We start from the raw sequence: 16,015 nt of genomic DNA on the forward strand, positions 1-16,015 counted from the left end.
TGGTGGTGGTGGTGGGGGGGCACAGGCGCGGCAGTGTGTGTACTTCGTGGCACGTCCCCGCCGCCGCAACGTTGACACAGCTTGGCACCACCTCCTGACTGAAAATCACTTTAAGCTCCCACCGGTTCCCAAATTAAACACATTAACTCATTTCTGTTTATTTCTGTTGCTTTACCAAAACGAGAGGAGGAGGGAGGAGGGACCGAGCCTGCCCCTGGAAAATGAGAGCCTGTGGAGTGCAGTCAGCTAAGCTCATGTAAACATGCAGTGTCTGTAGAGCTACACAAATGTGCAAGAGGGAGGGAAAGAGGGAGAGAGAGAGAGAGGGAGAGGGAGAGAGAGAGAGAGGGAGAGAGAGGGAGAGGTAGAGGGAGAGGAAATGGCTTCCATATGTTGAACTTGCTCCACAACCCCACCCCAACACCATCCCCATTCCCGCCTGCATGTCAGGATGTAGCCGTTCAGGAGTTGTGTGAATTCTCCGCCAGTGGAGACACACACGACACACACACACACACACACACACACACACACACAGGCACACACAGGCACAAACACACACAGATGTGCACACAGGCACACACACTCTCGTAGATAGGCGCGCACGTACACACACACACACACACACACACACACACACACACCACACACACACACACACACATTTCCTTCTTTTCTCTTCCCTGATGCTCTGGCTTGGTGCATACCGTGACCCCGGTGCGCGCGGGCACCCTGGGGTGCGTCTTTGATGTGAATCTTAAATCAGGTGTGTGAGTCGAGGCGGCCTCCGTGGAGGAATGCAGCATGGCTGAGCTCCCGCCTCCGCCGGAATTCCTGCGTGTCAGAAATGTGCTCCTGCGTGATTCATGCATGCCAGGGAGAAAAAGGAACGATGCACCTAGTTCACACAAGTGTCACACACACACACACACACATGCATGCAACACCTAAGTGCCTACACACACACACACACACACACACACACACACACATACATACAGACATGGACTTAGACATTCATGCAGTATATACACACATAAACACACACACACACAAACACACACACAGATCGACACAAACACAGACACAGATCGTGTGTGTGTGTACGTGTGGGTGACAGAGAGGCCTGTGTTGCGACTTGTTTAACACAGCAGAGAAAAATTTTTCATTTTCTGATCAAAGTTGTAGTCATAACATAGCTTCTCTATCTGTACCCACACAACGCCTGACATACGCAGACACTCTTATGCATAAATAAACATGCAGGCTAGAGGTAAATCAGGGTTCTGTTTGTGTGAGCGTGTGTGTGTTTGTGTGTGTCATGATATATGGAGGTCACAGGAATGAACCAGCCACAGTACCTCCCCCCGATCCCTGATCTCATGTTTCGCCTCAGCCACACAGACACCATGGCAACTGTCAATCACACGCATCCTCTCACCTCTCATCCAGTATCAAACCAGCTGCAATGCTGCTCCCTTCTACAGATAGGGTTTGGGTTCAACCTGTAAAATGTCTACCGTGCAATTGAAGTTCAAAGGAAAGCTTAGTGTGTTATTAATTTGTTGTGAGAGAATTCTTTGAATTTCCAAGTGCATTTCCCTCATTGTACCTTTCAGACTGAATCAGTATCACCTCCTTTATCTAGATGGAACTCCTGTAGGGCCGCTGTGAAACACAGAAATCTTTAAGTTAATTCAGTTAATTCTTAACTACAGTTTATACTAGTACTACACTGTGATATTGTATGTGTTAATCTATGAATGTACTGTACATGCTAGAATAGTTTTTTATGAAGAGAACCACCTCTCTGCAAGCAGAATGTTGATTTGCATGTTTATCCTGATGAAAAGTGTATATGCAGTAAAACAAGAAGGTGTTTAAAATGTAAGTTGACCATCAGATAAAAGTGTTACCCTGTGGTGCACGAGGCTCTCCGCATTACGACCTGGTGCTCTGTAGGAGAATCTCCCATAGGAGAGGACAGAGGCATTTGCTGACCTCACTTCCTCCACACACACCTGCCCCTCTCCTGTCTATCTCTATCTCTCTCTTTATCTCTCTCTCTCTCACACACAGACACACACACACACACACACACACACACACACACACACACACACACACACACAGATCAACTTGACCGCCGTCATGGGTTAATGTCTTTGTGAGACAGAGTAGACAGAGTAATTTTCTCTCTCTCTCTTGTTCTTCCTCTGTCACTTTCTTCCTTTTTTATCTCCCCTCTTTCTTTCCATTCCTCGTCCTCGTCCTTCATTACGGGGTCTGGCTTCAGCTCTTTCATTAAGGGCCTGTGGACTCGAGGGGCTGGCAGTGGACCAGGGGGAGTCTGGGACAGAGGTGGGGGTCGGAGAGGGTGGGGTGGGGGGGACGGGCGGGGGCTCAGGGGTGTAATTTGGCCGTTCCGGTCCCCAGGCCTGGCTCAAGGTCACTCCATCTCACCAAACTTCTCATGAGGACCTTCACTTCTCTCAGCAAGACTCTCTCAGCAGTGATCACACTCTCTTGTTCTCTCCTTCCCTTCCTTTGTCTCTTTCCTTAATTTCTTTCTTTCTTTCTTTCTTTCTTTCTTTCTTTCTTTCTTTCTCTCTTTCTCCTCTCATTCTTTCTCACTCTTTACCTCCCCTGACAGCTTTTGTTATGATCTTGTCAAGCAACTAACAATTATTGAGGTCAAGTCTTTAAGCTTCATTCAACATTTTTCTCATATTTATGTATCTGTGGAACATCAAGGCCCCAGTTTTCTTGACTTGGGAGACCATGACAGGATCAAAAACCCTTATAGACACAGGGATTTTTTTTTACAGATTCACATGCAGTGAATTTCTTTTGAAGTTAATCAGTACTGGAGATAATGAGTAGTTGAAATAAATACGTACTGTAAGCATTGCTGAAAAAGACACATAAATATGTATTTTGTCTGGGTTTGACATTGAAGCATGAAGCATAAAATATGTGTATCTAAAGTTCATGTTTCACACAGTTCTGTGACATATGCAGACACTGGCGACAGAAGAACTCACTCAACATAGTTGGTCACATTCATAGCCAGTTGCAGACCTAAGAAAACACTGCAAGGCATTGTGGGTAGCGTCAAAAATTCTTGGCCGTCTCGGACTGATTAAGACACAGTGCTGAAAGCTGTCTTTGATCTTAGGAAATGTCTGTTAGGAGAGCAGTTGGAATTGTGCTCAACTCCGTCTCTCTCCCTCTCTGTGCCCCTCTCTCTCTCCCTTTCTGTCTCTCTCTCTCTCTCTCTGTCTGCCTCCCTCACCTCGTCTGCTTGGCCCTGCAGATGCAGGCGGATAAGATAGTGTCACCATTAATTTCCTTGCCCTACACACACTCTAGTCCAAGAAAAGTCTGGAGCTTGAACACAGGAATAATAAAAAAGACAGAACAAACACAAGGATAGGATTGGGAACAGATTAAAGATTTCCTTGTAGGTAGCTTTGTAGATATAGGCACACCATGCATATATCTTCTCAGTGGCCAAGAATCGGATGATTTAAACCATGAGCATAAAAAAAAACAACACCAAACTGAATCATTGGGACTAATCTCAGACTGTGAAAAACTCATTACTCCTCTTCTCTTTTGTCTTTCTCTCCTCTTCCTTTTGTTCCGTTTGCAGGCCTCCCGTCCTGGCGGGCAGCCCGGCGTTCTCGGACATCTCCCTCATCCGCATCTCGCCCCACCGGAACCCGTCAGTGGGGGCCGACTCCCCTTTCAACCCGCCCCATCCCTACATCAACCCCTACATGGAGTACATCCGCTCACTGCCCGGCAGCCCCTCACTCTCCATGATCTCTGCCGCAAGGGGCCTCAGCCCCGCAGATGGTCAGTTTCTGTTTCACTGTGAGTGTGTGTGCACATGTGTGTGTGTGTGTGTGTCTGTGTGTGTCTGTGTGCGTGTGTGTGTGTGTATGTGTCATGGATTCCCGTGTGGGAATTACCAAACTCGAACCACTCTATTAACTGACTCCTTTAACTGCACATGTTTTCTACAATCTCAGGCATTGGTGCAGTCTGGAACTCTTGATGTTTTTTAAAAGGTTGTGGTCAAAGAACCTTTTATGGGCCTGCTTATGTGCCTCTGATAAAGTGTCTTTCAAGGCTCAGGTTTATCAGTTGCACATAATCGTTTGCAAAACTTTTTTTCCCAACAAATGGTTCTTCATCTGGTTAGGTTTCTGATAAAAGATCCTCTGGGGAATGTAATCAGCAAAATTCTCTCATATGGTTCTGCAAATTACTGTGTGTTACTAAACAGAACAGCAGCTACCCTACATACCTTTCATTGAAAATAAGAGTCTCTTTGTCATTTGCTTGTAAGGAAACCTTGCTGAGTTCCGGAGTGGAATTCTATGAGCATCCCAATTGCTCTTGTTCAAATAACACTGTGTATTTGAAAGTGATTTGGCTTAGCAGCAGAAATGGCAATATCTCATTTACACGATGAGGCAAAAACGTTTTTCAGATCAATGCCAAAAACATGCTTAGTAACTCAACACCAGTCTCACCACACTAAACAAAAGGGTGTTCACGTTTGTGAATTCCACCAGCATCCGAGTGCAATTACCCAACCCTGCCTATGTGAGGATACCAGATACAGACACCCAATCCATCTCTCTTAAGACCCAGTGTCCAGCGAGCCCTTATCAGCAAGCGTGTGTGAGCTGCCCTCGGTGGCCGAGGAGGGGAGCGCTGCCCAGTCATTTGGCCGGGGTCATTCTCTTTGATCTCCGTTTCACTCTCCGCAACCTCTGGAGGAGCCATCAGCCAGAGATCACAGGCGCGCTCCAAGGCACTGGGCCAGGTTCAAGGCTGAGGGGGTCAAGACGTCAGGCATCAGGGGTCAGGTCTGGGGAAGGAGTTAAGAGACGCACCAGCGAGCCTCCTGCTGTGAGCAGAGCTTGGCTCCTATGGCGCGAGCCAGACTGGGAAATCAATTACTGGGTCAGCAGCAGCTCCCTTTTTTTGAGGTTGTTGTTTAAAGAGCCCCAGTAGTGCTCTCGGCCTCCTGGCCCGCTGGTGGTTTAATTGAAGCCTGGAGCTCAATTACGGAGGGAAAGCCAATCGGTGCACGCTCCCAGAAGGCCCACAGTGATCGGCTCAGTATCGAGCCAACAGGCCGCGTCCAGCATCAGCAAACTCCTCCTCTGGCTGCCTCCGCTCCAAACGAGAGGCAGGAGCAGCAACATGCTGAAAAGGCAAGTTGGTGATCCACTTGCGTTGCTGTTTTTTCCTTGAAGTGGAAAGTCTATTTTTTGCAAAGCGGACTCCCGATTTTGATAAGAATGTAGATTGGGCAAACTGCGCTAAGTGTGAAACTCTTTGTCGCTCCTCCAATCTATGAATAGGCAAAGTCGGAAGCTACAGAGATAAGAGCGTATTCATAAGCGACCAAATCATGTTAGATACGGACTATTTTGCACAAGCATTATGAAACGTACTTGTGACAAATGCACTGGCAAAGTGGAGAAACAAGACCAACAATACTGCAAATTATACAACTCCTAAATTTAAACCATGTAAATTATACAACATGGAGATGAAAGGTAGTTCTAACCTCTTAGCGATTGCAAACAAAGGGGATCAAAAACAATCCCTCTGTCCCTTACACCACTCTAGAGCTTTTCAGCTGTTCCTGTTCCATGAAGCTCTGTCTTCCTTCAAACTCTCAGAGCCCCCCATTAGGTTCTCTTTCAAAGGGCCTCCCCTGGAGTCAGTTTTTGTATCCTGACGAACGGTGAATGAGGTCACCACTCAAACGTAGGGCTGATCCCAGACCAGTTCTCATGGCCTGTGATCACGTTTTTTTTTTTTTATATACAGTTCTGGCCTGTTCTCTGGATGCTGAATGATGGGGGAGAACATGGTTTTAGCATTGAGTAAACGGGAACCAGGATCTAACGCCTGCGCTCCGCGGCTGCCCAAGGTTGAATGTCAACAAACATGACAGTATTTACATGTAAGCATAAGCAAAGTGGAGAGAAAAAAATCCACATCCCATTCATCTGGTGACAGCTGGTCTGTAGAGGCCAGATAAGTCAGTGTGTGTGTGTGTGTGTGTGTGTGTGTGTGTGTGTGTAGGTTTTTGAGTGAATGAGAAAGTTATGTGTGTGTGTGTACTGTATGTGTGTGTGTGTGTGAATAATTCCACTCTCTCTCTCTTTCTCTCTCTCTCCCTCTCTCTCTGTGTGTGTGTGTGTGTGTGTGTGTGTGTGTGTGTGAGAGAGTGAATCCTGTTTGCAAACCTCTGTTGTCAGTCTTTTTTTATGTTACGTTATGAATAAGAGAAAGGGCATGTCATTTCTTATATTCTCTGTAAAGATAAGCGTGAGACGCTTTATTTGATTGCAATATACTGTATGCACAGCTTCACAGAGTTGAAGTGCACTGATGGAAGCGCTCGGAGCTCACGCCACACATCCCCTTATCTCCCAATTTGGATCTATTTCAGCGTCAGCATCTCTCTCAGCCTCATTGTTGCTCTGGCACCCCATGGGTCTAGTCTGATAGCTGCGCTCCTTCCCACCATGGCTGAGAACCCACCAACAAGCTAACCCCACCGCAATCCACCGCCTAACCCACAACCCCCCTAGCCCCCACCCCATCCTGCCCCACTCTTCAAACACCAGAAACCTGCCTGCCCGTGCCAGGAATTCCGATTTAGAAATTCCCCGCAAAGCCATTCCCGCTCGCGAGTAGAGAATGGGGCACATTACCGCTGAATGCTCACTCTTAGCTAAAGCGGAACAACAGAGACAATTACGAGCCCCCCTCCTCACGGCTGCCCCCTCCCCACCCTCTTCACTTAAGACATAATACCCAAATCGAATTAATTTGGAATTTTTCCTTACATTTGCACAACCAATCAGGGATGCATATTGCCCGTGCGTGCGCACGCACGCACGCACACACGCACACACGCACACACGCACACACACGCAGAATGGTCTTTTACGGGAGATCCCTTTCATCTGACTTATTTTCTTTCTTCAGGGAGAGAGTGAGTAAAAGAGGGAGAAACAGAGGAAATAGCAAGGGATAGAAAGAGGAAGAGAGAGAGAGAGAATTAGCCAAAACTCTAAACTGGTTCTGTGTTTGAGTCTGTTTGAGTCTAGAAGCACTATGTCAGTGAGTCTCTTTCTCCCTCACTACCAACCACCCCCCAATTTCGCCTTTTCTCGGTGCCGTTATTTGCATACAGAAGCACATTGCCAGATGTTTATTTTTAGGATGCAGTTCAAGGACTTAACTCTGCTCTATAAGTAAGGGAAGAGAGAGGGAGTCAGTGAGGGAATGAAAGAGGGAGAGAGTGAGTGAGCACAGGAGATAGGGAGGGAGGCAGAATGTGTTTCTTTATGCATGCAGATCTGGGCAGATTTGAGCCTTTTGTTTCTTGTGGAGTTTTAAGTGGTGGAGTGAATGAGCAGGTTGAAAATGTGCAGCCCTGTTTCTCATGATAACATCCAACAGTGTCTCCCCAGTTGCACACACTCACACACACACACACACACACACACACACACACACACACACACACACACACACACACACACAGCCTGCAAAGAGGGGGGGATAAAACAAAAAAGAAAGATCCGCGTAGGATCATGAATATTATCTGGCAAGGCCCCACACAAAAGCCAAGCACAACAAAAGCAACGTTGGAAGATGTGTTGGGAAGCAGACTCACACGATTGGTTGATTTCCTGTAATCCGAGCCTTTCATATTTCTAATCTTAGTCCAAGAGGAAAACTCATGTGGTGTGACTGTGGTAGCTCTCTGTGCCAGAGATGCAAGCACATGTAGGTACAGATCTACTCTGGAGGGCAAACCACACAGCCACACCGCTTGCCTACCTCAGTTACCATTTAACTGTAATTCACAGAGAACGTACTGCATTAAGTGGTGTATATTTTCCATTACAAGAGACTGCAGTCTCACAGGATAAACATGTGCCTTATACTGTGTGTATGTTCTGTGGATAGACTTCCAAAAATGATTGGATACTATGTGGTTGTTATTGGCCACTATGGATTAATGTTCTGTTTAAGATTTCTGTAGGGTGTTCTGAGTGACTGGCAGTTTTTTTGTATCTAGTATCTTAGTTGGCCAATGGTACCACCATAGTAGTAGGGTCAGAGGGGCTATAAGGCCTATTAAGATGTACCTTTGGATCTTGATTGGTGTTCGGGTAAAGCATCCCGTTTCAGACGTGTTTCATATCCTAATTTCAATCTGCTTATTGTCCAGACTCACCTTTCCTCTTATCTGTTTGCTAGCTCCCCACACGGGCCTGACCACAGCGGAGTACTACCACCAGATGGCACTACTTGCGGGACACCGTAGCCCGTATGCTGACATCATCCCGTCTGTGGCCTCCACTGCTGGAGCAGGAAGCAATGCGCTGCACATGGACTACCTGCAGGCTGTTGAGAGTGAGTGGCAGATGCAGTCCAGCAAAGACACTAATCAATATACCCTTTCCATTCATTCACCATTCACACATATACCCAATGAATCACTCATATATACCCAATATAATTTGTCTAATATAATTCAACTGCCTGCAGCATACCCAGCCATTATCCAAGTGACTCGTTAATGATGTTATGTAGCCCAGTTTATACTTACCGGTATTTGATCAGTTAATTAGTCATTATACACGCTCACTAACTTTGTCCACTCAATTAATGCAATGTGCTTGATGCACTCCTTCGCCCCAGCAAGTACACCCATTAACTGTTACAATGCACAAACAGCTGCTCAAAACTCAATGTAATCAAGTTAAAGTCGATGCCATCTACTAATGAATTGAATTGGAGTCACTTAGCACCTAAACAAGCTCATATGACCATAAACTGAGAGGCGAAACAGTACATGCCTGTGTGTGGCCCGTGTCCAGCCATCTCCACACTGCTGTGTCCCGTCCTCTCCTGTAGCTGTGCTGGAAGTAGGGCAGCAGACAGACAGGGAGCCAAAGGTAACCTTAAGATCCCCAGACTGGTGTTTGGTGCTGGAGCGACGCCGAGTATTTATGCTAATGAGTTATTTTAAAGTGTAAATAGGAAATTAAATGCACCCCCGATTCGCGGGAAGGTCGGACAGCGCACGTTCTGCACCCTTTGATGAGGATGTATTTAGTCAGCTTTCATGGAAGCATCTGCGTTGAACAATCCACCCCCCACCCCCACCCGCCCTTCTCTCTCTCTCTCTCTCTCTCTCCCTCACTCTCTCTCTCTCTTGCACCGCAAACTAATTAAAACTAGCCAAACTTGCACCGGTATCAGAAAATTAATTGCTATTAAGTGGGAATTGGAATGTCCCACCATTCATCACTGTGCAAAATCCTTTCTTCTGTGTCAGTGTTTAAGATTAATAGACTGAAACAAAACAATTAGGGGCAGGAGTTTTTCAAATGGAGATGTTGGGACTTCCTCACTTCAAATCGCCTGTGATCATTTCGGGTAATAACTCATCGTGTTTCAACAATGTGTGTTCCACGCCAGGAAAATTAACACTTTAAAGCTCCTTTTCATGATATGGAGATATAGACCATGGTAGAGACAGGCTAGAAGAAAGGGGCTGGAAAAAAGTGCTTATGAAGAGGCGTTCATATCAAGAGGCTTTTGTTAATAATGAGGCTTGGGCATCAGAAGCAGCCGTAGACTAGAACGTACATCAGTGTAATTATGTTTGGAGAGGGGCTTGACTGATGAAAGAATGGACTTGTCCAGCATATTTGGTCTCTAATAGGCCATTGTCTCAGTACTTCAGCCTTAAAATAAGCAGGTGTCAGTGCTTAATACTAATGAGAGGAGCGGGCAGTTAGTTGTTGCTTATGAGAAGTGATCGCATTTATGTGTTTACCACAAGTGGGATCACTTTTAGTTCACATTCCTCACAGCTCTGGGAATCAGCAGCCTAATCACAGTGCATTTCACGGAGTGCATTTTAACAGTCCAGGCTTTCACTTGGTGTTTGTCGGAGAGCACAGCATTTATTTAGATGTGGTGTCGCTTTTCAAGAGCAGTTTTTGGCCGCGGTTGGAGTGTCAGTTTGAGCCCACAGCCGCAGCCCTGGCCCCATGATGGCAGTGAATGAAGCAGCCTTGGTCTGCTGCCAGTAATCACGCCAGTAACTCTCATGCCATTGGTGAAAGCAGCAACTGTTACCTCGATGGTAATAATAACAAATCTCTTTGGTTAGGGAAGGCCCAGTTCCGTGACAAATCTTCGCTTAAAGCTTTTTTGGCCCCACTAGTTCCAATAAAGCGTCCAGCCAAGTGTGCAGTGTAATGTGATCTATTACAATTATCAGTAACATCACAATTATCATGACCATTAAGCAGAGTATTAGCATGACGAAAGGGGGTAATAGCTGTCCTCTTCGCATGTTATCTGCAGTGTGTGTGTGTGTGTGTGTGTGTGTGGTGGCAGGCTTAGTCTGTACCACTGTCCATCCAGTTTGTCTAGCCCTCCTCCCCCCTCTCCCTGTCCCATGGAATTAATGATGCTCTGCCTCAATATGCGTCCTGTTCATAAATCACTGAGATTGGGGGGGGGGGGGGTAGAGAGATTCTCTCTCTCTCTCTCTCTCTCTCTCTCTCTCTCTCTCTCTCTCACTCTCCCTCTCTCACTCTACTCTCTCTCCAATTTATCATGTGGCTGGGCATTAATAAACACAAACCCCACGAGGCCTTCCCGAAATGGTACACACACACACACACACTCCACCCTCCCCACGTAGAGCCTGTGGATCAGAGTAGGGTGAGAGGTGAGATTTCCTGTGTAGAAGTGGCTAGACATAGACCAAGCACTGTCTCTCGCTGTCACTCTCTGTCACTGTGTGTGGAAGTGTTGGTGAGAGAGACAGAAAGGCTCTGGCTGTATAAGACAAATCCTTTCAAAACAAATGGGAAATGGATATATTACAGCACATATTGTTATTTGAGTCTCTCTCGGTGTGTGTGTGTGTGTGGTGTGTGTGTGTGTGTCTGTGTGAGAGAGAAAGACAGACAGAGAAAGAAAGAGACAGCCTCTGGCTTCTGTTGCTTTCACCCTAGCCTGAGGCCCAAAGTAAAATAAGTCAAAGCTACAGTATAAGACACCGTTTCCCAGCTACAGTGGTTACAATGCTGAAGAGGTGTTTTACTCCCTGGAGCACATCATGCAACACACACACACACACACACACACACACACACACATACACACATACACACAACCGATTTACATGTGAATGACAGGCCCTGTAATCGCTGGATGTGTCAGATGAAAAAGGGGGTGTTGGAGAGGCACTGCGTAATCTGGTTTTGTTTCCCTGCGTTACCAATATAAAAAAGAAAAGCGAGAAAAAAAAAACACTGTCTGAAAAAAAAATAACACTAACTGATGGAGTCCCAAAGTCATTGTGTCACTCCATGCTACAAAAGAGTAACATCCCCTCAGCGCCTTTTTCCGTCTCCTCCTCTCAGACTTCCGAGCGCTCCGCACCCTTTCTTGTTTGTGACATCCGCGAGTGAAAAGACAACAAAAGTCATTTCTTAATCTGTAGATGCCAGTCATTGTGCATGTGGTGAGGGCCTGTCTGTGTTGTTTTTGCCGCACTTGACTGAAAAGGCTTTTCAGAAAAAGAGGAAAGAAAGGAGGAAGAGGGAGAGAGAAAGAGAGAGAGAACAGCCCACAGTAATTCTCATTCTGTGCAATCACACATTTGAATAGGGAGCCAAATTGAACTTGATTAAATATTGCCTGGATGCAGCCAGAGTTCTGCCACTGCCTGAAAGGCTTGGTTGTGTGAGCTTGCTGTGAAGATGACACGTATGAAATGCAGCATTCACAATTGGAAATTGTTTTCTTTTTTTCCAAAATTCAGTTGATTTGGGTTGGGATTTTTTTCCTTTCCATGAGAGTGTTTGCTCCTTCTCACTGAATTAAATCAATAACTTTTTTGGTTTGGTTCAACCTCAGTATTGGCGCAGAAAAACATCTAATATTACGATAATTATAAGTGTATAATAATAAATAAAATATAGCAATACATTTTGATATCTGGACAAATTTGGACCTAACACATTGAATGAAAAAGAGAGGAACAAAATACATGGAATGCATTTGTAGTTCCATTGTGCATCTCAAATGTAGTTGTAATAAAAGGATCCATATCTCCTTCCAGTAATAATTTCAATTCTTTCCTTTCCACTCTCTCTCCGTCTCATCTCTCCTCTCCTAGGCTCTCGTTTCTCCAGTCCGCGGGTTCCACAGAGGCCCAGGAAGCGGGCCCTGCCCATCTCCCCGCTCTCTGACCCTAGCTTCGACCTGCAAACCATGATCCGCACCTCCCCCAACTCCCTGGTCACCATCCTCAACAACTCCCGCTCCAGCTCGTCCACCAGCGGCTCTTATGGACACCTCTCTGCTGGAGCCATCAGGTAAGAGACGCTCCAACAGTCCGAGCAACAGACTCCGACTTCCAGAGTAATGAACAGTCTCAGCTTTTCTTAATAGTGGCTTCTAATACTAAGAAATTACTTACGCTCTTAGGCAGGTCCACTCACTCACTAAACTGAAACCAAAAATGTTAATTAAACACCATTTAAAAAATTTACCACTATTTAAAAAATTGGTCTGGTTCCTAAAACCCACACTTTTTAAGTTTTTTTTTTTACAAAAAGTGCCATTTATTTTGGTTTATTTTGAATAAATGTACTGCTGTGTAATTTGGATTTGTTTGGAAAATATTAATTCATGTAATTCTTTTGTAGATTTATGTGAGTACAGTAAAGATAATTATACAACTGTACAATATAACAGAGGCAGTGTTACTTTATTTATTAAAACCATGTCTGGGAGTCAATGAGAAAAGTAGAAACATATAAGATGCGGTATGTTCTTTAAAATAGAGGCAAAGGATGCACCAGCAAACTAGGTGGAGAGAAAGAGAGATCCACAGTGAAAGCACACGGAGTCAAGCAGCCACGGACGCACTGCAGCGAGTGATGAATGAATGTCCCGCTGCAGAATAAACGGGAGAACATGAAACGCGCTATTAGGAAGAAACGTGTGAACACACTTTCCCCCCTCCTCCTCCCTCTTCTCCGTCTCCTCCTCCTCTTTTCTGCTCTCGTCTCTCCCGTGCTCCCTTCACCCGACTGTCTGATAAGCATCACCTGATTAATGTGTTCGCCATCATCCGCGCAGAGAGCTTTACCCTAATGCCACCGCCGCACAATCCTTCACGTGGCCAACGAGGGGAGATGGGGGGGATGACAGATGAAAGGGCACTACTGAAGGGGATGGGGGGATAGGAGGGGAGGTGTGAAAAATGAATAAATGAAGAAATTGACATTAGAAAAGGAGAGAAAAGTATCTCTTCCAGGGTAAGGGTCAGTTCAATTTGAATGCAGCAGGGTCAGGTCGCAAAGTTAAAATTCACTCCATTAATTGAAAGTCTTTAAACTTACAAACAAAGTAAACTCTCGGCCGTTTCAATTAATTTTTTTAATTTGTCCCTGTTATTAAGGTGAGCATGGGAGGGAAATACATTGTCAGTAGCGACTCTTGTTGTGAATAGAGTCTGTTATAGTCCACTAAATCAACAAGCAAGACATTGAAATGTAATCAATACCAGAGTGCCAATTGATTTGCCTGATTGGATTGACCCTTACCTCTCTATTCTTCACCTTATCAGTTTCTGTATGCATTTACATATGCAAATGTTGGGAATATACTCTGAGGAAAATTGAACGTGTTTGGGAATATTTGCCTCTTTTCTGTTGCCATTGTTTTGTCATGTGGGAGTAATTATCCAAGATCCAACAGTTGTATTGGATTGTGAATTGTGTTTGCTCCATGGATGCTGACAGTTCATGGCATTCGTGAGCCCTGTCATGGTGAAGGCCATGGCAGAAGAGCAGACAGCCATAATCACACTAGAGATTAAACCATTCTCACTGCTCTTAATGTAGATTGACTGTTTGAGAAAACTACTTTTTTAATGGCCAAGAGAAAACTAAAAAACAAAAGGGACTAGCTACTCAGAAACCCCCAACAGAGTTAAACAGTGTATTAGCCGAATATTTTATAACACGAATATTGAATCAAACAGCTCTATGCCTTTGGGTATGCACTATGGGTCCATCTGCCAGGGAGAAAAAAAAAAGATTTTTTTGGCAGGTTTCTGAAGGCTTGTCTCCATGTCAGACCTCGAGGGGTGGCCATATCCCTCTCTGAGGGGGGCAGCCATCTCCCAGCATCCTTGGTGGTGTGCGTCAAACCAGATCTTCCCAGCAAGGAGTCCACCGCACAAGCTCTCGGGTCGGAGAAGCGCACACTCTCTCTCCAGCTCTGCCGTCCCCACCCCTAAGCGATTGATCACTGATCCTGGGGGGCAAGGGGTGGAGGGGGGAGGGGGGAGGGGGGCTCCAGCTCCACATGAGCCGATCCATCACGGAGCCTCCCGGAGCCGACAGGGTCCCGAGATGGTCTCTGCGTGTGCCTCCGAAAAACTGATGAGTGATATGACACGTGGATGGGCTGTGGGTGCGATGCGCCCCATTGATTTCCGCTCGGCGGGTAATAAGGTCCGCAGACGCATGGGGGCAGCTTAGAGGAGCCGTCACCAGGGCAGGATGAATGGAGTCTCGGCCCGCAGCGGAGCGTCTGGTATCGAGCCAGGTGGAGCTGTGTTTAGTTAGGCCGCCCTCTCACTCTCCTCTCCCCCGGTGGGGAGCTACTCCTTGTTTCAGCGCGATGCTGAGGCCATAGCAGGCGTCTGCTCTGCTCTGCCCATCACTTCTTATGTCATATCCTTTCCTCCACTTTTTTCGTTGTCAGGAGTACTTCTTCTCTATGGTCTCTTTCTTTCTCTCATCCTCTCCACTTTTCTGGAGTTTTCTCCTTGGTGGATTTCTTTTTTACTTGACTAAGCCATCTATCAATGTAGTGCATCCAACCATGCTTGGTGAGTTTAGGCCCATTGGTCCAGATCATCAGCATGCAGGACTCCTGTGGTAGAAATGCACTAATGTGAGACACATTGAGAGTCACGGGTGAGGAGTTCAGCTGAAGAGACTCCACTGGTGAAGATGATGAAGCTCGCACACGTAGTGAGTGTGATGTAGAGATATATCATACACACTGCAGCACGTTTCCTCACTAACAAGACGAATATCCTTTAGGAGAAGTTTGCCTGGTGTCCCCAGGCTCTGGGACCGTCACCGGCTTGCGTGTGGGACTGTCCTTAGGGACTTTGAGCAGAGCAGAATGATCCATTTGTTTACTAGTTTTCCTCCTCCTCCACCATAACTATCTCTCCACCTACAGTACTTCAAGTGCAGTTGTAGCTGTATGTAAAATCATTATTTATGTGCTGATGTAGTAAAAGTTACCTTACTTTTTATGCACCCAAGTACTTCAGAAAATGATTTAGAATGATTTTGAGGGGTATATTGTATGATGCAACTACTTTAGAATGCAATTTAGAGGAGTATATTGTAGTTCCATGCTAATATGATTCAATGGTCTATGTAGTCAAGAAATCACAATTATATTTCCTGCCTCTGTTTAAGATCATCATAAATTTACTCAGTAGTAAATTCAGTTAGTAGTTTTAAGAGGGCCAATTATATGATTCATTGAGAAGAGATGAAGAGAAAAAATGAAATACTTAGCCTTTCCAGATTTTATTTCTGAAACCAGCTCTTTCAACTTCTTTTTGTACTTTGTTTTACAGACCTCAACATTATTATGTGGTTAATATTTCTGCTCTTGTAATTTTTCTCTCTGTCTCATTCCCTTCCTCTGCACCCCTCCGCCTCCTCCTCCCGTCTCCTCCTCCCGTCTCCTCCTCCAGCCCTGCCCTGAGTTTCGCCTACCCACCCACCCCGGTGGCGCTGCAGATGCACCAGCAGCTGATTGGCCGGCAGCCAGGCCTTGTGAGCTCGGCGTTCGGGCACAGCCCGCCCCTCATCCACCACTCTCC

General features: G+C 45.9%; 1 protein-coding gene across 2 annotated transcripts in view; it reads left to right on the top strand.

The window, feature by feature from the left end:
- gli3 (GLI family zinc finger 3) overlaps positions 1–16,015 on the top strand; it is a 117,069-nt gene that overhangs the window by 79,264 nt on the left and 21,790 nt on the right. For both annotated transcript variants that reach the window (XM_076290709.1, XM_076290710.1), the window contains exons 5-8: positions 3,656–3,861; positions 8,314–8,469; positions 12,266–12,464; positions 15,887–16,015. The exon at positions 15,887–16,015 is cut by the window's right edge and continues 88 nt beyond it. In XM_076290709.1, coding sequence (XP_076146824.1) covers positions 3,656–3,861; positions 8,314–8,469; positions 12,266–12,464; positions 15,887–16,015 — 690 coding nt within the window. The remainder of the gene's footprint in view (positions 1–3,655; positions 3,862–8,313; positions 8,470–12,265; positions 12,465–15,886) is intronic.

Source organism: Alosa pseudoharengus, unplaced genomic scaffold, assembly GCF_046254945.1.
Source record: "Alosa pseudoharengus isolate Yale_2024_CS ecotype anadromous, Long Island Sound unplaced genomic scaffold, YU_APseudo_1.1 YU_APseudo_1.1_scf_18, whole genome shotgun sequence".
NCBI lineage: Eukaryota > Metazoa > Chordata > Actinopteri > Clupeiformes > Clupeidae > Alosa > Alosa pseudoharengus.